We start from the raw sequence: 24,892 nt of genomic DNA, 5'->3' as shown, positions 1-24,892 counted from the left end.
AAAGGTACAGATAATTGACATGCAAATTGTGAGAGTATCCGGGAAATACCAAATGCAATACCCCTGAACATAAAACTGTCCCTATGTTTCCCTTCAGACTAGAGAGAGACGATCCACTCTCACATTGAGATGATTCACATTTAAGACTCAACTTGACAGCTGTCTGCTCTTCTGATGTTTATTTACTGAGTATACCGAAAAAATAATGACAACTGACAAAACACCCCAAATTTGACAGACTACTGAAGCAAAACCCCATTTCACCCCACTTCCCCAGTTCGCCCTGATTATGTTTCTAGGTTTGTCAGCACGGGTGGCCCAGTCGTCGCTGTGCAGAGTTGCGTCCCTTGGGCACGCCAGAAACCTATGATTGTGGGTTCGAAACCTGGTTCGCCCCGATTATGTTTCTAGGTTTGTCAGCACCACCCGTGCTCGTGGGGTTCACCGAAGTGGTAAACGTCTGAGACCAGCATCACTTCGGGCTTCCCTCCCACATTAAGCTGACATGCCTTGATATAACTGGAATAATGTTAAAAGCGGCGTTAAACCAAACTCACTCACTCACTCACCTCACTTCATAGTTACCACCTAAAAAGGATTGACAGTGTAGAAATAACTACCTGGCCAGAATGTGTAGATTGCGTGACACGAACGAGGCATACTGCTGCACCCTGAGAACAGCCTGGAAGCGGATCAGCTCTCTCTCCAAGGCCTTGTTATTTGTGGGCACTGAAAAACACAGACATCTCTGTGCAAATATTTCTTTGAATATCTCTATTCAATCTCTCTATACCGCTACAAACACAGAGGCAGTTATATAAATCAACCTCTTTGGATTGTAACACTGATGAATAAACTTGAATAATTTTCTTACAAAGCATAGTGATGCAGTTTGACTGTGGAAGCCATGTTTGGATGATAAATGATTAATTTCAAATTGAACCAGGATACAGTAAAAAGGTTACCTTTTGCGACAAAGTCCTCCATCAGCTGGGCAGCTAGGCCTAGTTTACATTTAGCATTGATGAAGTGAAGGTCACACAGGATTAGCTTCAGATCAGTGAAGCACCCACTCGCAGCCTGAAAATAGGAGAAATATGCTCGGACATGAAGGTCAAAGATTACACTTTTGTCAACCATTAAAAAAACACAAAATCGAAAATACTGCATGATAAACAAGCATGAAATATTCATATCTCCTGCCAATATGACATGTTCGGTTGCCATGGAAATGCGAAAAACATTTTTTTCCAAAATCCCAAACTATCAAAAGGCACCAGTTTACCACTAGACCTATCTATGTGCCAAGTTTGATGAAGAAATACTGTACGGTTTTCAAGATCTGATCCAGAAAAGAGCACTACGGCCATATTCAGTCTAAGTCCAAGTCGTTGCCATGGAAATGCAAAAAATTAATTTTTTAAAATCCCAAACTAGCAAAAGGCACCAGTTTACAAATAGACACATCTATGGGGTCGGAAACTAAATGTGGCAGACGGACGGAAGGACAATAAAAACCCGGAAAGATGGAAGAATGGACGGACAGCACCCATTCGTATATTCCCCTTCCACTTCGTGGTGGGGGATAATCACACAACAACAGATCTTGTAGTGGCCATGTATCATATTTTCAAAATGGCTGCCATGGCATGCCATGTTCAAATTCTGTAAGCACACTTTATGGACAACGAAGCCGGAGCCATCCATACAAAGTTTCATCTTAACAGTCCTCGCAATGTGGGAGGTGAGGAGGGACACTGAAACTGCATAAGCTTATGGACGGACAGACAACCAGACATTGGGTAACTTTCAGTCCAGGAGAGATAAAACCCTGAACTCTTAAGTGTAATACTGACCAGATGGTAGGGCAGCTCACTGAAGGCACGGGTGTGGCCTGTCCATGTTCCTGTCCTCTCTGGGTCGGCCTGGCGGAGGTAGTACCCTGAAACATGGAATGCCGGATGATGGGAACACCAATCTATGTTTGAAGACAACAGCATGTCCATCAACGTAAATCACTGTACCAATTAATTATGAACATGTACCCCAATTCATGGAAGGTGTCAAATGACGAAGCCAGTATTTTCATTATAAAGAATAACAAATTTGCTGCAAACAATGATATCCACGGTGGATTCTGTTACCTGCAAGTAGCTTGTGCAGGGTCAGTTCCTTGTCCGCGGCAGAACCTCGCAGATAGCGGTGACGGACAGCGGTCATTATCTCCGCATGGGCCAATGACAGGCAGGTGCTCCTGGAAACATCAGGTTGCCATGGATATTAGAAGACAAAAACAAAGTCAACACACAACCATGGTGACTTTGAATAAGCAGCGTGGTGTGATGTCTCCCTGAATATGACAAGTCAGATCACCATTTGGCCACAATGTTTTATTTTGTGTTATTTCAAGGACTTATATAGCAACGTGCATGCACATGTGTTTGTGTGTGGCTGCTTGTACTTGTCCGGGCTGATGCCAATTTATTGTGCTAACCCACTGAGATACCATGCCGCAGCTTAACATGAATACCCCCCTCAGACACAGAATACTGACTCCGAGCCAACCAGTCCTTGTTTTAGCCCCTTAATGCTGAGCGCCAGACAGGGTAACAACAAGTACCATCTTTTAACGTCTTTTGGTATGACACGGCCGGGGATCGAACCCAGGACCTTCCACTCTCCGGGCGAACACTCTACAACTAGAATTCATGCAGGGATTTATCTAGACCTGCTCAGAAGCCAATTATGCCCAAAGTCTGCAGCAAATGGCAGTTAAAATTCCAATTTTGTGCATATAAAACCTCCCAATTTCTCAGAATTTACACAAATAAGAACAAGATAACAATTTTGAACAATATCTTAAATTCTTTCCCAAATTTGCCTGCCATTACTAAATAAATTCCTGTCATGTTAAATATTGTCATAGAGATGATCAACATGGATTGTAGAGCTGTTACCTACATATTTGATATGCATGTTGGCATCAATACAATGCACTGATGTTTGAGTTGCACATACAACATGTGACAGTAATATTATCGCAAAAATGTTACAACACATCAATATTGCCAAACTTTAGAATACAAACCGATACCCAGACAGCTTTCATTGATGACATTCCAGGCCCACCATATTAAAGTGAGTAAGAATGGTTTTATAGTGTTTTTTTAAGCAATATTCCAGAAATACCATGGAGGGCGACACCAGAAATGGGCTTCACATATTGTACTCACAGGGGAATTGAACCTGGGTCTTTGGTGTGATGAGGGAATGCCTAACAACTGGGCTACCCTACCACCCCTACCATACTAAGCATCATTAAAATAAACAAACTTATGTATGTATTGGCCCAAAAACAATACAAATAGCAAACACCAAGAAAACCCATCAATGAATAATGTCCGGAGTGTCTTACCATGCTCCGCTGGGGTTGAGGAAAGTCTGGATTGAGCGGCAGAGGTAAGAGAAGGACGCTGGGGGCATGAGGTCCTCGAAGTCGACCTCAATGTTCATAAAGTCATTAATGTCAAACTTGCCACTTCCTAGAATGTTCCACCATGTGAGCAGTTCTCGAAGATCCTCTGCTGGTAGCCCTGAAAATGGAGGAAACACTGCACTGATTTGTCACATCCTGAAAATTTCAGCCACTAAGCCATCAGGCTGTCAATTAATATGGGACAGCTGACGGTTGACTACAGAACAAAACATCTTTCACTCACTCACTCCTGTATGGAGTGGGAATGAAAGGACACCTCATGCCGAGTTTAAGTTCACGATCATGTTAATTCTTAATCAAAACAAGCATGAAATTCTCATATCCCCTGCCAATATGACATGTCTGGATGTGTGCAAGGCAAAAAATATTGTACGTTTTTTTAAGATCTGCTCTAGAATGGAGCACTACTGCTATTTGTAGTCAAAGTCAAAGTCGTTGCCATGGAAACTCGAAAAATAATTTTTTCAATAATCCCAAAAATATTAAAAAAGCAACAGTTAACCACTAGACCTATCTATGTGCCAAGTTTGGTTAAGATTTCTCTCATGTTTTTTTAGTTTTTGCTCCAGAAACGAAACGTGATGGACAGACGGACGGAAGGAAGGATGGATGGATAGCACCAATTCCTATATCCCTTCCACTTTGGTGCGGGGGATATATAACCAGTTCAAGTTCGTACCATCTCTAGCGCAGACCAGCAGAGAGAGGGCTGTGGCCACTACACTTTGGCCATGGTCAGTCTCCAGTCTGCCCAGCACCTCCTGCAGCAACTGGGGCGTTGTGTGGGGCAGCGACTTCAACTTGGTGGATATCTGGAGGAAACAGCAAACTCAGTTATCTCCAAAATATACAATAGGACCAATTATCATTATTGATATCATTATTATTAACGTGATCATTTTTGGGTAAGAAAAAGTGAAAGGATGCAATTTTTCTGGTGTGCCATATGTCATCTGCACATCAGTACCCTGCAGTTCTAGATCTTTGACATACTTCATATTGATCATGGTTAGACACATCCTCCCGGGGCAAGAGAGTTAACTGACTATAAAAGTCCAGTTTCCACCCTTGCTGAACTAGGCTGGTATTATGGAGTTAGATTTTGGCTGGACTAACGAGTCTATGCATAGTCCAATCAAAATCATGCAATGAAATCGAAATCCGGTTCGTAAACTGTCATGCAGATTTTGGTCGATTGCAGGATTTGCAAAACATGTGCACCGCCAACTCGTTGTCAACAGATATTTTCCAAATCTTTTCATGTTTTTAATCAAGGTGCTCATGTGTTCTGATGCACTTTGCGATGTCAGATCCGTTTTATCACAATATAGATGTTGATTATCGATCAGATCGTCTTGACTGGGCATGTGATACAAGAGGTCGAATCTGATTGGTCCATAGTCCTGAGAGACATAGAAGGGACATAACTAGTAATAGCCACTGGTGGCGCTACGATCAAGCCCAGGCCTTCCAGCCTAGTTTGGCAAGGCTGGAAACTTGACTTTTAAAGTCAGTTAACTCACTTGCCTCGGGAAGATGCGATAAACACTGCCACTGGTCCTTAGTCTGAGACCAGTAAAAGTCTAGAGGCATTTTCTTCTAAAATTTAGTCATTTTTCATAACCACTGGTCAGAAATGAACTTTGGCTAGTTGCCACTGCATGACCAATTGCTCATGATTGATATACATAGTTCTCAAACTTGACCAAGGGTCCATTCCACAAAGCGATGGTTGTGCTAAGGTGACCGTAACTCCCATACCATTACTTTCGACTGTTATTCATCTTACTATGAACGCTTTGTAGAACAGACTTTTGGTCAAGTTTGAGAACCATCTAAATCTTTAGTTTTTTAGGTGGACTTTCAAAAACACTTAGATTGGTAAAATCTGTGGAAGTTTTTGTTTTCGGAAATCAACAGATGGGGGGGACTATGCATCATTGTAGAAGCATTAAGACCAATTCAGGAAATTGGTAAACAATGGTAAGTTCCTCTGGGAATTGGTTGGAAATGCTCCAATCAGTCAAACATGTGTCAACTAGAGAAACTGCCATCCATTATTTTTTTAAGTGAGTGAGTGAGTGAGTGAGTGAGTGAGTGAGTGAGTGAGTGAGTTGGGTTTAATGCTGCTTTTAACAGTATTCCAGTTATATTGCGGTGTGTCAGCTTAATGTGGGAGGAAATCCCAAAGTTATGCAGGTCTCAGATGTTTTCCACTTCGGTGAAACAAACCTGGTGCTGACAAACCTAGAAACATAATCGGGGTGAACCGGGATTTGAACCCACAATCATAGGTTACTGGCGTGTCCAGGGGACACAACTCTGCACAGCAAATCGCGGATATACCTGAAGACCATAAAATGTCGTACCTCAGTAAGTCATACTTCCCAAATTGGTTTACTAATAAGCAACTAAAGCATGCCAGTATATACTGAACAAAAAAAGTTAGGGATCATGAATGTTTTTGGGGACATTTTTATGAAACTGTGTGCTCAGTCTTCACTACAAAAACATATCCCCAAAATATTCATGATCACCCACCTTCTTGGTTCAGTATAAATAAAATAATCTTTGGTATAGAAATGTGTGAAATGAATCTGTGTTACCTTCTCGAAGACTCCAAAGACTCGGAGTTCCTCACAGGCCAGTTTGAGGTAGAGGGGACTAGTGGCCTCCTTCTTGGATGTAATGAGCTTCAGCTGGAACAACATCGCATCACATTACCACCATCACTACCACAAGACTGAGAAATAAACATTCACTTATATCAGGGTGCGAGTCAAAATGTTTGCCGCTAAAATGTGTTCCCAAAATCACGGAATCATGTCAGTGTATTTTTTGTGGTACTAGTGTATTGTGCTTGTTGCTTAGTGCTGCACTCAGCAATATTCCAGCTATATGACGGCGGTATCTACATAATAGAGTCTGGACCAGACAGTCCATTGAGCACTGGTTTATACAAATGGGATACGATGACATGTATCAACCACATCAGCGAGTCTGAAGACCCGATTCCGTTGGTTGCCTCTTGCGACAAGCATGGTTGCTGAAGACCAGTTCTAAGCCGGATCTCCTCAGGGAGTAACATTAATGGCTACCGGAGATGGGCTTGCTTACCTGATTGTTGAATGGGGTCTCACTGAGCGTCTTGCGATGTTCTAGAAGAGTTGTTCGGACAACCTCAGCCTTATCAAACACATCCAGGCCACCAATGACGATCTCCTGAGTGTTGAGTCTTTGTAGAGACTTGTGGCACTTTTCATTGTCCACCACAGAAAGCACAAACACCACATTCTGAAACACAAACACCACATTCTGAAACACAAACACCACATTCTGAAACACAAACACCACATTCTGAAACACAAACACACGTGTGGCATTGAAGATCTTGCTTCTGTGTTTGCTTTTTGTGCAACAGTGTCACAGCCGTATGACAGCAGTCATTGCGGACCAGACGGTTGATTTCATGTACAATGTCACACAAGAGTGAGTGAGTGAGTGAATGTTGTTTAACAGTCAGGACTATTCCAGCTATATCACAGTGGCTCGTAAAAACCTCAAATCAGATTTGGATACTTATGGTACCATTGCAATGTCTGAACACTGGCCATGATTAATAACAGGCCATATAGCTGTAACATTCCTGATATAATTCAACATCCATGGTCAAACTTACCTCTGGCACCGGGTTGGGGAGCCACTCCATGTTGTAAGGTTGGTGGGCGTTGTCCATCAGGTCAAGTCCGTCCATCACCACCACCATCGTGGAGCCACACACCTTTCCTGCTTCCTTCAACAGCTCTCCGAACTTCACCACAAGGTTCCTGGAACAAACAATACTCTTACAGGCTTCAACAAAAACTTCCCACCAGGTCCCTAGAACAAACAATACTCTTACAGACTTCAACAGTAACTTCACCACCAGGTTCCTGGAACAAACAATACTCTTACAGACTTCAACAATAACTTCACCACCAGGTTCCTGAAACAAACAATACTCTTACAGACTTCAACAGTAACTTCACCACCAGGTTCCTAGAACAAACAATACTCCTACAGACGTCAACAATAACTTTACCACCAGGTCCCTAGAACAAACAATACTCTTACAGACTTCAACAGTAACTTCACCACCAGGTCCCTAGAACAAACAATACTCTTTCAGACTTCAACAATAACTTCACCACCAGGTCCCTAGAACAAACAATACTCTTACAGACTTCAACCATAACTTTCCCACCAGGTTCCTGGAACAAACAATACTCTTACAGACTTCAACAGTAACTTCACCACCAGGTTCCTGGAACAAACAATACTCTTACAGACTTCAAGAATAACTTCACCACCAGGTCCCTAGAACAAACAATACTCTTACAGACTTCAACAGTAACTTCACCACCAGGTCCCTAGAACAAACAATACTCTTACACACTTCAAGAATAACTTCACCACCAGGTTCCTGGAACAAACAATACTCTTACAGACTTCAAGAAGAACTTCACCACCAGGTTCCTGGAACAAACAATACTTTTACAGACTTCAAGAATAACTTCCCGACCACGTCCCTAGAACAAACAATACTCTTACAGACTTCAAGAAGAACTTCACCACCAGGTTCCTGGAACAAACAATACTCTTACAGACTTCAGCAATAACTTCACCACCAGGTTCCTGGAACAAACAATACTCTTACCAGGGATGTGAGCAGGTTTTGCCGAAAAAAGGGGAAAAGTCTAGGGGGGTCTGGGGGTATGCCCCCCCAGAAATTTTTAAAACATTTGATTGCATTTTAAGCAATTTCATGCAGTTTGGACAACATTCACACCAAGAAATGTAATGAGTCAATGGCAAAAGTCAATAAGTAAAATAAACAAGATGGCAGATGCAGTAAAATTTCGAAGTTAAATCAGTACTTTAAAAAATCGGGCATAGCTTTCGCGCACCTGGCTACCCGCCAGGTCTGGGAGCAATACTGCCATAAACTTCAACCCCCATCCCCCAGACACAAGGACAACTGTCACAAGTGTGCAATGTCTGACCCTTTCCCCATGTTGAAGCATATTGAAAAAAACTTACCTTGTACTTACCTTTTGATGAAAAAAACAAAACTCCATTGCAAACATAAGACATTAATACAATATATATCCCCATGACATGGGGTTTTGGACGCTGAAGAAACATTCATAAATTTCTCGCTTATCACATGAACAACTGTAAAACATCTCATTCACTTACAGGCTAAAAGACAACTTTATCTTTAAAACAAGCCATCAGCTGACTCTGAGTATTTACAATTTCTGTGTGACGCCATGCCCCACGTTATAGTGCAAGTATTCGTGACGGAAAACGTATGATGTCCGAAAACCTATGCTGTGAAAGCTCCGATCGAAAACAGGACAATCCGCGCCAATTGTCCGGTTTTCGATCATATTTTTCGGATTTTTTTTTTTTTTCATTTTTAATATTTTTTTCCGCGGATGATGATTTTTTTCCGAGGACTACTATTTAAAAAAACGCGATTTTCCGCGTTTCCGCGGAGATTTCACATCCCTGTCTTACAGACTTCAACAATAACTTCACCACCAGGTCCCTAGAACAAACAATACTCTTACAGACTTCAAGAATAACTTCACCACCAGGTTCCTGGAAAAAACAATACTCTTACAGACTTCAACAATAACTTCACCACCAGGTTCCACAAACTTCACCAATGCATGAGGTCTGGTGCATGTTGATCAATTAATTGATATACTTCCCAACTTGACAAGATATATTTCAATCAGAAAAGGCACATGTGCTCTAGAACACGCACCTTTAACAACTGTAGGTTCTGAAAGGTGAATTTATCACCAATTTATATAATTTCAGCAGCAAATGGTACTCACTTGAAGTCTTCCGGTATCTCCGACTGCAGACCAAACAGTCGATTGATCTCGTGACACAGGCGCTTGACGGTGGCCATGATGTTCTGCGAGCCGGGCGCGGCACCAACCATGTGCACCAGGACAGTGGAGGCGCTGTCACAGAACTTGGACTCGATGTAGGAATGAACAAGGGAGGCCTGGGACGATGAATGTACTTACATTAATCATTGTAAATGTAAAAGCAAAATTAAAATGTTACATTACATTCTATCATGGAACGTTGATTAGCATCTAGTAGGAGAGACTTAACACATGACATTGAAAAACACCAAATACTAGTTCTTCAAAAGAGGAACAATTCTTCTTCTTTTTCTCAAAATCCCCATGGAAAACTGTAAATGTCTTACAAATGTGTAAATGTTAAAATAATCATATATTTGAAAATGGGCATACCACGAGGGATGTTTTCCCTGAACCTGGTTTTCCGGCCAGTGTGATGACTCCCGACTGTATCTCAACTATCTTGTTGATACAATCCTTGATTAGGGCCTTCCGACCAATGAACTGGGACTGGCGGCTGTCGACAAACGCTCGGTGCAGCTTGGCAATGTGTGTGTCCTCATCAAGCATGGCCTCCTGGGAGATACAATCATAAACCGTTCTACTTTCTTCAGTTTCTTGTTAAACAATATTAATAAGAATACGAAAGTAATATTATATTCATGCCAGTATCATAAAATATAGGTTGATGCAATGTATATGTAAATATAATTCTGTGATTGTATACAATCTCATCCAAATCTGGCTTCCACAGGTGATATCGCATAGGTGAGATTAAGCAATATCTCTTGGGAGATATGGAGATATTGCACCAATGAAATTGCCTCACAATGCTTTGCAGACAATTGTTACATGACCGGTTACCATGACATCACAATCAAATGACATCACTAATCTCTTGCCTCGGAAGCTATTTATATGCACTTTTTACACTCAAGTCACTGGTTATTAGTGTTAACAAACTGAACAAGTTTTTTGAAGATAAATAGAATCTCACATTTGTGTTTAAATAACATAATGTTTTTACAATGCCACCAGTAGCAAGTATTTCCGACCGTTCCAGCAGCCACTTCCTGCTTACCTCATCTGGGTACTGGTTTTGAATGGCAGCCCACAAGTTGTTGAGAACTCGCATCCCGAACTCGTTAAGTCCGCTGGTGATGGGCTTCTGGTCCACGGAGCCCCCCCAGGTACAGGGATAACTGTCCACAGGAAACCCATTTACATTAAGTACCCATTTACATTAAGTACCCAATTACATTAAGTACTCAAACTGCAATATCAGTCACAAAGCAGGGATGGATAAAATGATCTTCATGATTTTCAAATGGCCAGATATTTACCAATTGATGAGTTATATTTAAAAATTAATTTTTCTGAATTTTGATTTTCATTTTTATCCCACCAGTATGAATCAGTATGAGGGTTATAAATGGCCATTAGAACCCTTCAAGTTTAATACATTGAGGCAGTCGTGTATGAAGAAAATCACATCAGAATTCATCTGTTGTGACTTTATTCCTTCAATGAGTGAATTTCATATGTCATCATTATCAAATCCTCCCCAAAATGTCAAAATTTGATAGAGTTTTTTACAGGATAGATCTAAATGTAGAGATAGGAGGCATGATTTCACGAGCCTTCTCCATTGATATCTTTATTAACAAATGACTCCACTTGCTGACTTACCCATCGTAAACCTCCAGACCACTTGCTCGGACACGAGTCTTCAGGCGTGCCAGTCTCTCTCTGCTGATCTCGGTCTCAGTGGTGAAATCAGTAACGAACTCCTTAGGGACATCTCTGGAAGCAAAAAGTAATTGTACAGACCAGGGACCTGCATATTTGTAACATATTTGTAAAATATTCACCATAACGAAATTAATTTTAAGTTCTTGCATAAAAATATGCTTGAAATTATTAGTAAAACCTATAAAAAACAAACACTATGAGTACCGTATTCGACGTAATAAGCGCCTCCCTCTAATAAGCGCCCACAGCGATATTTGCTAATATATTGGCTAGTGAACAATCCCAATTAGCACCCCTTCCGATTGATCAATGTACTCAAGACTTATTTATTCATGTATAATACGCACTCGTGTGCTATATGAACCCTTAAATTCTGGAAAAATATATCTGTCGTATACGAACAATTTCAGGCTGTCAGCATAAACCACGAAATCTTTCAACTCTTGTTTTTTTCCACCAAAATAATATTCTAATCAGAGCCCCCTATTTCTAATTTTGAGAGCGCCTTGGGCGTTTATTACGTCGAATACGGTAATTTGCTATGAGTCTTTATTTATCTTTATTTACTGATTGAATACTGGGAGCACATACACAACAACTCTACTGCAATGAATAACGCACAGAAGTGCTAAATCTCGCTTATTGTAGCTAATTAAACATGTGCATCCCTGTTGTTATCTGACATATGAACAGATGAAACACATCACCAACCAGCTTTCAAAATTCACTCTAGTCCGCAAGTCCAAGACTACTAAATATAAATTGTGCTGAGGACTAGTAACAATGATGGAAGTCTTCACTGACTAGTAGAATTTGATGGTTATAATTTTGAATCAGTTCAGTTTGCTAGAAAGTGAAACTGAATAAAACTGAAAACAATTTTGTCTCGTTTAAGCAGGACAAGCTACAAAGTCTGAGGACTAGTGAAATAAAGCTTCCGCTAGTCTTAAAAAAAAAATTGGAAAAGTTTCCAACACCAACCTTTCAAACGTGCTGTCTCTGACGTAAAAGAAGGATCTCTCGCGGACCTTGTTCGGCTGGGACAATGCCGCTGAGTGCATCTCCAGTTCTGTTACAGATGCTCCAGGCGGGTAGTTACGGACCCAGTCAAACTCGGCAGTGTCCGGCACCTCATACTTGTCTGGAACCCAACCATATCGGTTGCCAAGGATACCGAGGAAGAACTGACATTTGGTCAGCTCCTGAAGACACAGGTCCAAGGTTCTGAAAATGAACATTGCAGTTATCTTTAAATAAAACAGAATCGATCGGTTGATCTCACTTTGTGTTACCATGGTTACCACGTCTTAGTATCAGTGGATGCTACACAAGGCTGCTGATGAGGGGTTTCGATACCAATATATTTCTAAATAATTATGTGGACATGACATTAAAGTTAAAATACAAACACAAATAAAACAAAACATTTTTTGTTTAATAACCATTGTTTTGTTACAATACTTAACAAAGAAATAATTACTGTGAGTAGGGTTATAGTCATACTGCATGGACTCCTTCTCGTTATATCTCAACTGAGCTTCAAACAGAGTAGAAAATTGTAATAAATGATGCCGCTGTAAACCCCATATATGTTAACGTAAAACTGCAAACCATATGTCAAAATTACTCAGACACTGACAAAGATACAAATACATAATGGCTGGCCTACCTGTTGAGCTTGGTCTGTTCCTCCGTGACGCCCCACCTGAGATCCACCTCGTACACGTTGATGAAGTGTTTCCGGCCACGCTCCCGCAGCTCGGGGAACACAAATCGGGTCAGGAGGTCACGTTCCCCATGCATGTCCCGGAACGTTGACGAGATGAACACCCTAGCTGTTCGCCATCTGAAATATATCAACATTCTTTTGCTGTAATTTTACATCTCGTTGACATGGTTGTCCTTGTTAAAATCTTAGTATTGACATCTCCTTTTCCCTTATAAGTGAGGGACTGCCTCAGTGTAGTGGACAGATGATCTGCCCAGAGAGTGGACGGTCAGTGGTTTGATTCCTAGCCTCGTGAATGATTGCTTGGCTCGGAGTGAGTGTCCTGTGTTTGTTAGTTGTTGAACACCACACTCAGCAAATTTCCAGTCGGTCTGTAAATAATCGAGTCAGGACCAGAAATACATTGGTTGACATCATGAACATTGATCAAAGCAATTGGGATACGATGAGATGCATCAACCAAGTCAGTGAAGCCTGACCACCCGATCCCGTTAGTCGCCTCTCACGACAAGCATAGCCCTTTACGGCAAACATGGGTTGCTGAAGACCTATTCTATGGGTGGAGTCGGGTATCCATGTTAAACTGCGGCATGAAATCTCACTATAAAAACACACGCATGCACGCATGCACGCATGCACGCATGCATGCACACACACATACAAGGCAAGGACGTCTAGACCTATCTGTTGTATTCTATGGCTTAAACGTCCATTCCACACTACCTACCTGGGCATCTGGGCTGAGATTGGCAGCACCCTCTCTGGAGTGACCTTGACCTGCCCCTTGTCGACCTTCTCAAGGGCAGTCACCACCACAGACTTCAGCTTGAATGCCTCGTCGATGTTCTCAACATGGAGTAACTGCCCTCCATCTCCACGTTCAGCAATGAACCTGTAATCAGAAGTTTTTGTGATGATAATTACATTTTAAGGACAAAAAACTCAAGCCCTAGTAACAAACAAAGCTTACGACATGGTTATAAAGAGACACATGGTTATCAAATATCCATATGTAATTCATTCTAAATTTTCATATCATTTTCAAATCATTTTAATTTTTGTTGCCAAGGTTACCTGAGAATCTGGTCGCTGAAGCCGGTGATGTAGATGTCATTGTCATGCTCTGGTTTGATGTTCTGAGCAAACCTGAAATCCAATTTGAGTGATGAATACCAGGTGTACGAACACAGGAGATTAAGGGGTACAACTTTCCAATGGGTTATCTGACAATACACAAAAGAACCATGATCTTTGACTGAGCTTGAACAATAAGGTAAGGTACAGAATACTTTGCTACTAAAAACATATAATATATATACTTCCTTTTAGTTTCATCTTACTTTCACAAATTTGCTACACCTTCAGTGACAACGGTATTATTGATAATTAACAAATACAATGGCATTACACAGTTGCGTCTGAGAATTCTAAAGCATTTGTATTTCTGATTTCTAGAAATGTTATTATAGACAGAATATAAGGAAATCATCAATCATGGTAATAGTATCCTTTATGAGAGTGGGTATATTTTACATTTGACAACCTGTGTGCAAGGAAATATAGGAACTTATTTTTTCTCTGACCAAAAATGTGGCCATGATACATAATTTCACAGGTTGATAAGAAAAAACCATTAGACACCATTGGACAGAGTTGAATATGATAGACTAAATAAGATGGCAGTAGATATATGCACCTCCCTTTCAAGTATAATGAGGTTTGTTTTCTGTTTTCAGTAAGCAATATTCCAGCTATATCCCAGAAGCCCTAAAATCCAGTCTGAATCAACCAATCCAGTGATTGATAGGAGCTAAGACTCACACCAAACAGGGATGATGACACACAACCAACCACGTCAGTGACCACCCAATCCACTTAGTCAACTCATACAACAAGCAAAGGTTGCTGGGGACCTAATATATCCCAGAATGGAGAGGTGAAACACACTTGCAAACCTATCACCACGTTACCCTATACATTGCATTACTTTCCTGACAACCTCTGGTAAACCTGGTAACAAGCTCATCTTCTAAACCTAGGTTTTAAAATGGGTAACTTCTAAACCTGCTTTGAGGTTTTACATTTCAAGTGTCATACCCAGGTTTTACAATTGACATTTTAAAAACTGGCCTCTTGATATGAACACAATATTCATTTTTGATTGGTCAAAAGTCACAATTTTTTTTAAAATTAAATGCCATGACGTGAATCACACCTGTTACCTCACACATCGTGTTAAGTTTTGTAACCCACTGATTTTCCACTGAGTTACTGGGGCAGGTGATGAGAAGATGTTCAATTTTACGTGTCATGACTCCAGCTAGTCCATGCTGCACATGCTGCTCTATTGCAGTTTTACATTTTCAACCAAACCTCGGAGGCATGTTTTATCCTATACACAGCAACTACTAAATAATCTCACCCGGTGTTTCTCCCTGCGAATGACACGCTGCAGTAAAGCAGGTTCTGGTTGACCACCTGCCGATACATCTTCAGGAAGTCCGACATCACTTGACCTTTGTCCGAAGTCGGGTCAACTCCACCACTCAAGATGATCAGATTGTCCACCTGAAAGAGATACATAACATGATATTGGACTTCCATGCCATTAAGTGGTTCAAGGTTATGGTACTTTCATAGCAACGTGCATATATGTGCGTGGCATGGCTGTTTGTACTAGTGCTAGCCCACTGAGATACCATGCTATAGTTAAACATGGATACCCCACTTAGGCACAGCATACTGACTCGGAGCCAACCACCAGTCCTTGTTTGTCCCCTTAGCTGAGCACCAGACAGGGAAACAACAAGTATCATCTTTTAAGGTATTTTGGTATGATGCGGCAATGGCTTGAACCACCAATCTTCCACTCCCCGTGCAGATGCTCTATCCACTAGATAATGGAGGTGGTCGAATGAATGAATGAATAAGCATAATAAACTGACTAGGAGTGAGTGAGTGAGTGAGTGAGTGAGTGAGTGAGTGATGCAACAAAAGTAAACTTCCATTCAATATTCTTTTGATTTTTTAAAACGATTCCGGTGTTAAAAATAAAGCCTGGATATTTGTCTTCACTAATTGTCTTCATTGTTTGTCTTCATTATTTTCTATACAAGGATGAAATCTGACGACACAACTCGATGTTCTCATGTCAAGCTCACCTGTATTCTGTCTCGGAGCACCTCCACCAGCACTTGGAATGGCAGCCCCTTCGTCAGCGGATGTCTACCACTCATCTGAAGAACACAAACAACTCTTACAAGCATGGCACACACAGGTTGTCACAGAACCCAAGTACAGTGTGGAACTTCAGGAAATCTGAGCCTAAGGCATGATCAATCTAAACCTAAGGCTTGACCAATTTGAGGCTAAAAATAATAATAGTCTTGGTTCTCAGGCACATCATCATAAAGTCTGCCGCACATTTCATTTTTATTTCCATTCTTGACTTTTGACATTTATACCTCCATATAATTATGTCATATCTTCAATACCTATTGTATATATATATATTTATATTATGTAGGTCTCAGATCCATGGGAGGACTCTGATCCGTGGCTGAATCTCACATCTACGCCAGATTCCACAAATGAGGCAGATTTTGGCGCAAACTCTAAGATCTATGGCAGATGATAAAATAATATTAATAATAGGCAATTTCTATAGCGCTAAACATCATATAGATTCCTATATAGTGACAGACTTTAGATGGTCAATGTTGTGATTTCCATTTATTATTTTTTATCATTTCCCCTTTGGAACAGCATCATCAGTGCAGGGATTGCATATCGATTCTTTTCTTACAAACATTCCCCAAAATTTCAACGTAGAAATAATCATCTTCTCCACCATCCTCTCAGCTGGAGTTGATAAAATCCTGAAAATGTTTACGCTTCCCAACTTCAGATTCAGTGCCTTTACATGTGGAACTTCTTGGATTCTTAAAATGTTTGATATTATTTGGCATTAGGGTCTTTTGATACTGGTATCTTCCTCTGCCAGCTTGAAGCCGCCATAAGAAAACATTCATTTTCAAAGGTTTCCGGTTCCGTTGTTTCCTTGACTAATCACTGTCTCAAACGGTAATATAAACTTGACGTCATCATAGGCAAGGAGTCGTGATGTCATCTCATATGACATCATATTACAATTGAACTGATTGCCCATTCAGGGATAAGACATCATTGCAAACCTGACATCCCTTAACAATGAGAATCTGCCATGGATTAAGTCTCGCCATAGATCTGAGTCCTACATATATACAGTCAATTCTCGTTAATCCGACACTTGTTAATCCGACAATCGGCTTTATCCGACACTAATGATGGGAACTGATTAAATCCGTGCTATTTAGACCCGTTAATCCGACAGTCTCGCACTTCGACTCCGACTCCGACAAAGCTTATTTGCAACGAATTACCGAAATCACTCATCAATCAGTCTCGTTAATCCGACACAGTGATCAGCGAGTACACAGCCCGTGTTTTGATGCAAGACGAATTGGCTGGTAGCTGCATATTACAACGGCTGCAGAGATAAACTTGCTTAACAATAAACACTTAATGCTTTAAATAAAGAAAACAGGATTTATTACATGCTTAGATTACCTCAATCTCATTAAAATCAGATACAAGTTCTCGCTATCGCCGGGGACATCCCATTACAGGTCATGTCAGAACAACCTTTCGCGAACTATGACCTACCTATGAAATGAACTAACAGGAAGTCAACTTTAGCCTCTTAGAAAGCAGCTTTCTTAAGCTTTACGGTACCAGTTTTAAACTTGCGACTTCCATTCCAGACAATGCTTTTTAAAGTATTTTGAATAAGTCATACAATCCTTAACAGTTGTTTTGTGTTAAACTTTAGAGGTTGCATGAGTAGAAAACATATTCCGCCAACAATGTAACATAACAATATGAATATTTATTTTTTATTTTTTTATTACGTGTTTGAATCGTTATCTATCGCGAAGCTGTCCCATTTTCGATCAAAAACATTGATACTACTTAATTTCGTTTATCCGACATACTCGTTAATCCGACATCATCTTATGCAACCATTGATGTCGGATTAACAGGACTTGACTGTACATCATACAAAGCTAGTTGATGAAATCGATACATTCCGGTTTTCCTGTACTTTAGCATGGAAAGAGAAATCATTGAAAGCAACACCTACCTCAGATATGGGAGAATTAAGTACAGTGCCCATGTTGTCCAGGATCGTGCCCTTAGCGATGTCGATGCTGGCGTAGTGGGTGTCGTTGTAGACGATCAACATACTTTCCTCACAGGAATGCTTGCACATCAGGCCCAGCAGAACAGCCACCTCGTCCATCTACACACAACACAATGGTGATGTTACAATGAGGGTGGATAGATGGTTGCCGGGTTTGTTGTTTAACGCCGCACTCAGCAATATTCCAGCTATATGACAGTGGTCTGTAAGTAATCGAGTCTGGACCAGACAATCAAGTGATTGATATCATGAGCATCGATCCACAGAGGGTCGATAGAAGCTGTTGACATCATGAACATGTAGAAAAGAAAATGATATCATGAAAGAAAATTACTTTTCTATGATTGTAAAATATATTGGTTGCATGTAAGAGAAAGTTGCTATCATGTAAATCATATAAGATATTCTTGACATCATAAAGAAAATGTTGCCATTATTACATAATTTAATAATTCAAATGAAAGAAATGTTAGTAACTGGCAATATCTTTTGTTATCTTGGCAACTAAGCATAGAAATTGTGCAACATAACTGTAAACACCACAGCTTGTAAATCATCTTCCCTAGGCAAGAGAGTTAACTGACTTTAAAAGTCCAGTTTCCGAACTGTGGCTATTACGAGTTATGTCCCTTCCATGCCTCTCCTATGGACCAATCAGATTCCACCTCTTGTATCACTTGCATTTGCTTCCAACAAAATGGCAGTGCCCAGTCAAGACGATCTGATCGATAATCAAGATCTATATTGTGATGAAACGAGTCTTTCATCGCGAAGTGCAACAAATCATGTGAGCACCTTGAATAAAAACAGGAATAGATTTAGAAAATGTCTGTTGACAACAAGTTGGTGGTGAACATGTTTTGCAAATCCTTCAATCGACCAAAATCTGCATGACAGTTTACGAACCTGCTTTCGATTTCATTGCGCGATTTTGATTGGACTATGCATAGACTCATTAGTCCAGCCAAAATGTAACTCCATAATACCAGCCTAGTTCAGCAAGGGTGGAGACTGGACTTTTACAGTCAGTTAACTAACGTGCCTCGGGAAGATGCATGTAAATATCAATACAAAACAATTTAAAGGGTAAGTAATGTCAACATAGCAGCTTTGCAGATCCTAATGCTTTAGGGCATACTGACTCACAAATGCTTTACCAAAATTAAAATTAAACAAGTATTTGTCACAGAGTGACGAAATATCCCCCGCCATATACACCATAGTACCAAATATGAAGACAATCCAGCGATTAGTTCTTGAGATATTGTGGCAACACCGTTTTCCAACTCCAAAAACAGATTTGCCTGCTGTGACCTTGAAAATGGGGTCAAGGTCACCAAATCTGACAGGTGTATGCGGTGTCTGTATATACACTATAGTTCCAAATATGAAGACAATCCAGCGATTAGTTCTTGAGATATCGCGGCAACATCGTTTTCTAACTCCAAAAGCAGATTTGCCTGCTGTGACCTTGAAAATCGGGTCAAGGTCACCAAAACCGACTGGTGTCTGCGGTGTCTGTATATACACCATAGTTCCAAATATGAAGACAATCGAGAGGTTTAGTTCTTGAGATATCGCGGCAACACCGTTTTCCAACTCTAAAAGCAGATTTGCCTGCTGTGACCTTGAAAATGGGATCAAGGTCACCAAAACCGACTGGTGTCTGCGGAGTCTGTATATACACTATAGTTCCAAATATGAAGACAATCCAGTGTTTAGTTCTTGAGATATCGCGGCAACACCGTTTTCCAACTCCAAAAGCAGATTTGCCTGCTGTGACCTTGAAAATGGGGTCAAGGTCACCAAAACCGACTGGTGTCTGCGGTGTCTGTATATACACCATAGTTCCAAATATGAAGACAATCCAGTGTTTAGTTCTTGAGATATCGCGGCAACACCGTTTTCCAACTCTAAAAGCAGATTTGTCTGCTGTGACCTTGAAAATGTGATCAAGGTCACCAAAACCGACTGGTGTCTGCGGAGTCTGTATATACACCATAGTTCCAAATATGAAGACAATCCAGTGTTTAGTTCTTGAGATATCGCGGCAACAAACAGGTGGGACGTACGGACGGACGTACGGACGGTCGTGAATACTATATCCCCCGCTTCGCGCTTTCGCGCGGCCGGGGATAAAAAGTTAAAAAGGGGGAAACAGATGATAAAAAACGAAAGGGGAAATCGTCCCCCAAAAGACAAAATTCCGTCACTGATTCCCTTTACCGGTACTTGGGTTCCTGGAGTTTGGTGCTATGCAATTTCAACAATCGTGACAGTCAGGCCAACGCCCTGTCTGCTTGCCTCCGCAATACATTCCAGCTTTATTTTTCTGCCTGCTCATTCAATTGAATTACCGTGTTCCTAATTTATGTCACCTTATCATTAATAACACTGGAGATGCCTTCAGTTGTTTACTCAGGGGATTCATCACTGACAGGCATTCATTGTGTAGAATAGGGCCGAGGACAGCTGGTGGTTTATTATCCAAACAGGAGGTTAGTAATAAAATGTTAGTTACGGATTGTTAATTGTTATTGTAATTATTCAAAGGTTGTTTCAAACACTTACAAGGTATGCAATGTTGTTAATTTTGCAGGATTAACAGAAAAAGCAGAAACAGTATATATGTAATGGCTGAGAATCACAAGATAGGTTTGCTGCGCTAGTCTATCAACCAATGAAAACAGTTGTCACTGCTGCACTGATAGCTTCAGGTCATGCCCCAAACAGGTTTGTTTTGGAAGCTGATTTTGGAGCATGTCATTTCAGCACTTTTACTTGGACATCTAAATACTATCTACAAATATTATGAATTTCTCTCGGAAATTGACTGAATGTATCTGGGAAAATTGATATTCACAACAAAATCGCAATTATCAAATGTCACAAAATATCATCATGACAAGAATAAGTTTTCAGTATTTTTTTTTATTATTCATGCGAGATTGTATTACAGAAACATGTGACCCTTGACAAGATATGATACCTAATGATAAAAACAATACATGTTTATCTGCAAACATGCCGACGGGAATGATGATTATGATTCATATTATTATTATTATGTTATTAGTGTTTACCATTCTCGGCTTGCCAAGTCCTCTCGCTGCAGTGCACGGTATTTTCATCTCGTCGCTAATGTCACAGAAGATGATGGTCCTGCCTCTGATGGGCTGAACGTTGTAGACCGTGGCAATCTTCACAGCTGTGTCCAGGGCCTTGCGGTACCGCACGATCAGGTTCTGGTCATAGGCAACCTCACTGCAAGTACATCAGTCACTCCATCAAGTTCCCAACCATCTCAAGGTCTCAAATGTATTCTCTGTCATGTTCATGTGTAAGATTTATGTACTGACGAACAACACCACAACAATGTCATGGTAACTACCCTCCCCTAATGTTTGGCATATTTTTGAATGACCCTCCCCATGTCCTTGTACATATTTTTCATGACCCTTCCTGAAAATACAAAATGCAAACATACTTTATATTTTGTTATAAAATGCACATTTTATCTTGACCCTCTTCACATATGTGTACTTTTTCTCATGACCCCTCCCCTAGAGAGTGTCATATTTTTTGGTGGCCCTCCCCTGATTCCCTCTGACCTACCCACCCCTATAATTAATGACTGGTCCCTAAACAATGACAGTGGTCCTGACACTGACCTCGTGCCTTGCTGCTTCTTTTTGTCCTTCCTGTTTATCCACCACTTGTCCTTTGCTCCCCGACCTCTGCCTCCACGACCTCTGCCCCGACCCCGAGTTACTCCTGATGCCGTAGCATTGCTCTCAGCTTCCTGTATAATGTCTTTTTCTGAAATAATTAAAAATGCATGAAATACTCTTATCCCCTGCCAATATGACATGTCTGGCTGTTTGCAAGGGAAAGAATTATTGTACATGTTTCAAGATCCGCTCTGGAAACGAGCACTACCGCCATTTTCAGGCTAAGCCAAAGTCGTTGCCATGGAAACTAAAATAAATAAATTTTTCAAAAATCCAAAGCTATCAATTGGCACAGTGACCACTAGATCTATCCATGTGACAAGTTTGGTTAAGACATCTTTCATAGTTTTTGAGTTCTACTCTGCAAACGAAACATGACAGATGGACGGACGGACGGACAGCACCCATACCTATTCCTATATCCCGCTTCAAATGTGGCAGGGTATAATAATAGATGAAGACATGTCAGGAACCAGTACAGTCTTCATCCTGTGTATAGTGCTTGGGGTGAGGTGCTTCAATGTTACAAATAGAGTTTTAGGAAACACTTTATTCCAATATCAGGACCTCAGTATGTCCTAGAGACACAAATGGAGGGATGTGGAGACTTACGATTTTTCTCATAGTCCTTCTCCAACTGTGTGAGCACTTCATACGCTGAGAAGAAACGGAATGGGAACTGTTTGCTGTTGATGACTTGGCGCTGTAATACGAGAATGGTGAGAATACAAGGATTACACGCAATGTTAACTAACTCGTAAATCACAGATGACAACAAAAGAATAAGATTGTCATGCTGCTAATGTAAAAAGGAACTGACAAACTGTTTTGTTATCGAGATTCAAATAAAAGCCAATTCATGAAACTGATACAATAACTCAAACAGTGTTTCAGTGAGCTTTACAAGTGTCAGGTTGAGACTTCTTCATCACTGTTATAAACAGACACAGAAGCCTTAAATCTTAAACTTTAGAGTTTGACCAATCTCATTAAAATAAGATCTTATAATAGTTCTCGCTACCGCTAAACAAAGATCTGAAGACATCCCATTAGGGGTCACGTCAGAACGACCTTTCATCCGACCAATCAGTGCGTCGCTTACCAGATTATGAAAGTGACAGTCGGAATGTGATTTCTAATCATGCAGTCTCGAAAACATTAACATGGGGTATTCCGAACAATAGTTACGGGTTTAACGACTGAATCCTTACAATCTAGACCATCTATTAGTCATTCCAGAATGTTTTTCTGTTCAGGTTTCAAATTTGTAATCGAGAATTTGTCAAAATATGCTTCGAAGCGTAGTCGCCAATTTGAAATTTGTGCCGTAAAGCACGAGAAAGCTGCCTTCTGATTGGTCATTCCATTGGTCGGTCAAAGTTCGCGCAAGGTCGGTCTGACGTGACCCATAATGGGATGTCCTCAGATCTTTGTTTAGCGGTAGCGAGAACTAAGATCTGATTTTAATGATAATGGAGTTTGACAAGGTGACCTTGACTTTCATTCTTAATTTAGACCACTGCTACATTATGGAAGCAGCATCAACTATGAACAGTAGCGATTGAGTGAGTGAGTTTGGTTTTATGCCACTTTTAGCAATATTCCAGCAATATCACAGCAGGGACACCAGAAATGGGCGTCACACATTGCACCCATGTCGGGAATTGAACCCGGGTCAACCACTAGGCTATCCAACCACCCCACTATGAACAGTAACAAGGAATGCATAAAACGTACACCCGTGTGAAAAGAATCTGGAAAGTTCATATGAAGTTCTAGCTTTGTGAGGTGAAATCTAGGTGAACCAACACAACACCTGCCATGCTAAGAAGGGAAGCAATGTGTGTGTGGAACGCACCTCATTGGTCAGCCTGAACAGGATGCTGTTGTGATGTTTGGGGGAGATGCCTGCTTTGATCAGGTTTCTCAAGTTCCTCAACATCGCCATGAACGGCAGCTTCTTGTGATCTGGGGAAAACAAGAAACAAAAGTAAATAATACATTTCTTGAAAAGGTTCTCTAAAACCATATCAACAAGTAATTCTTTTAAACAGTTTCAATAAAAAGAAAGAAAAATCGAAATTACACATACAATTGATTTGAAAACTAGTTTATTCAATCTTAAAAGATAATAAAATCCTAGCAAATGTTCATCTGCAGGATACTTGAATTCAAAAAGCGAGTTCCCCCTCGCTAAACATTTTTCGGACACTGGTGATTAGGATCTGTGAAATCAAGCATTAACCAACCAATCAGCTCCTCCCAGACAGCGGCCTTGTTCCCCTTCATTGACACCTGTGTTTCCCACGTCTCCGGCACCGGAAGCTTCATCCTCTTGCCTGACCTCTCCTCCTCCCAAGTCCCGGGAAGACGACTCGCATAAAACTCTTCTAGCGTGGAAGGGTACCTGGACAAAAATGCAGATGATACTAAGTATCAACACTTAGACAACCCCACTATCCACACTTACACAACCAAACTATCAACACTTACACTACCCCACTATCCACACTTACACTACCCACTATCCACACTTACACTACCCCACTATCAACACTTACACTACCCCACTACCCACACTTACACTACCTACTATCAATACTTACACTACCCCACTATCCACACTTACACTACCCCACTATCCACACTTACACTACCCCACTATCCACACTTACACTACCCCACTATCCACACTTACACTACCCCACTATCCGCACTTACACTACCCACTATCAACACTTACACTACCCCACTATCCACACTTACACTACCCCACTATCCACACTTACACTACCCCACTATCCACACTTACACTACCCCACTATCCACACTTACACTACCCCACTATCCGCACTTACACTACCCACTATCCACACTTACACTACCCACTATCAACACTTACAGTACCCCACTATCCACACTTACACTACCCCACTATCCACACTTACACTACCCACTATCCACACTTACACTACCCACTATCAACACTTACACTACCCCACTATCCACACTTAC

The 24,892-nt window shown here is 40.9% G+C and overlaps 2 protein-coding genes across 2 annotated transcripts in view; one reads left to right on the top strand and one right to left on the bottom strand.

The window, feature by feature from the left end:
- The window catches only part of LOC124124654 (neuropeptide-like protein 29), a 234,840-nt gene that overhangs the window by 124,249 nt on the left and 85,699 nt on the right, over positions 1-24,892 (top strand). The window lies entirely within an intron of this gene.
- Positions 1-24,892, bottom strand: part of LOC124124648 (telomerase protein component 1-like) — a 63,808-nt gene that overhangs the window by 29,512 nt on the left and 9,404 nt on the right. The window contains exons 9-33 of the mRNA XM_048393232.1: positions 24,127-24,284; positions 23,736-23,845; positions 22,490-22,580; positions 21,818-21,965; positions 21,230-21,410; positions 18,087-18,245; positions 16,066-16,140; positions 15,327-15,472; positions 13,979-14,050; positions 13,632-13,796; positions 12,845-13,021; positions 12,157-12,399; positions 11,113-11,226; positions 10,505-10,625; positions 9,817-9,999; positions 9,385-9,560; positions 7,176-7,323; positions 6,614-6,790; positions 6,103-6,195; positions 4,176-4,308; positions 3,416-3,593; positions 2,145-2,254; positions 1,857-1,942; positions 966-1,080; positions 621-729 (exon numbers count right to left, since the gene is read on the bottom strand). Of these exons, the coding sequence (XP_048249189.1) occupies positions 621-729; positions 966-1,080; positions 1,857-1,942; positions 2,145-2,254; positions 3,416-3,593; positions 4,176-4,308; positions 6,103-6,195; positions 6,614-6,790; positions 7,176-7,323; positions 9,385-9,560; positions 9,817-9,999; positions 10,505-10,625; positions 11,113-11,226; positions 12,157-12,399; positions 12,845-13,021; positions 13,632-13,796; positions 13,979-14,050; positions 15,327-15,472; positions 16,066-16,140; positions 18,087-18,245; positions 21,230-21,410; positions 21,818-21,965; positions 22,490-22,580; positions 23,736-23,845; positions 24,127-24,284 (3,468 nt within the window). The remainder of the gene's footprint in view (positions 1-620; positions 730-965; positions 1,081-1,856; positions 1,943-2,144; positions 2,255-3,415; positions 3,594-4,175; positions 4,309-6,102; positions 6,196-6,613; positions 6,791-7,175; positions 7,324-9,384; positions 9,561-9,816; positions 10,000-10,504; positions 10,626-11,112; positions 11,227-12,156; positions 12,400-12,844; positions 13,022-13,631; positions 13,797-13,978; positions 14,051-15,326; positions 15,473-16,065; positions 16,141-18,086; positions 18,246-21,229; positions 21,411-21,817; positions 21,966-22,489; positions 22,581-23,735; positions 23,846-24,126; positions 24,285-24,892) is intronic.

The sequence above is a fragment of the Haliotis rufescens genome, unplaced genomic scaffold (assembly GCF_023055435.1).
Source record: "Haliotis rufescens isolate VD_foot unplaced genomic scaffold, xgHalRufe1.0.p SCAF_12, whole genome shotgun sequence".
In the NCBI taxonomy this organism is placed as follows: Eukaryota; Metazoa; Mollusca; class Gastropoda; order Lepetellida; family Haliotidae; genus Haliotis; species Haliotis rufescens.
Note: the sequence above shows the minus strand (reverse complement) of the source record. Positions and strands in the feature narration are given on the sequence as shown.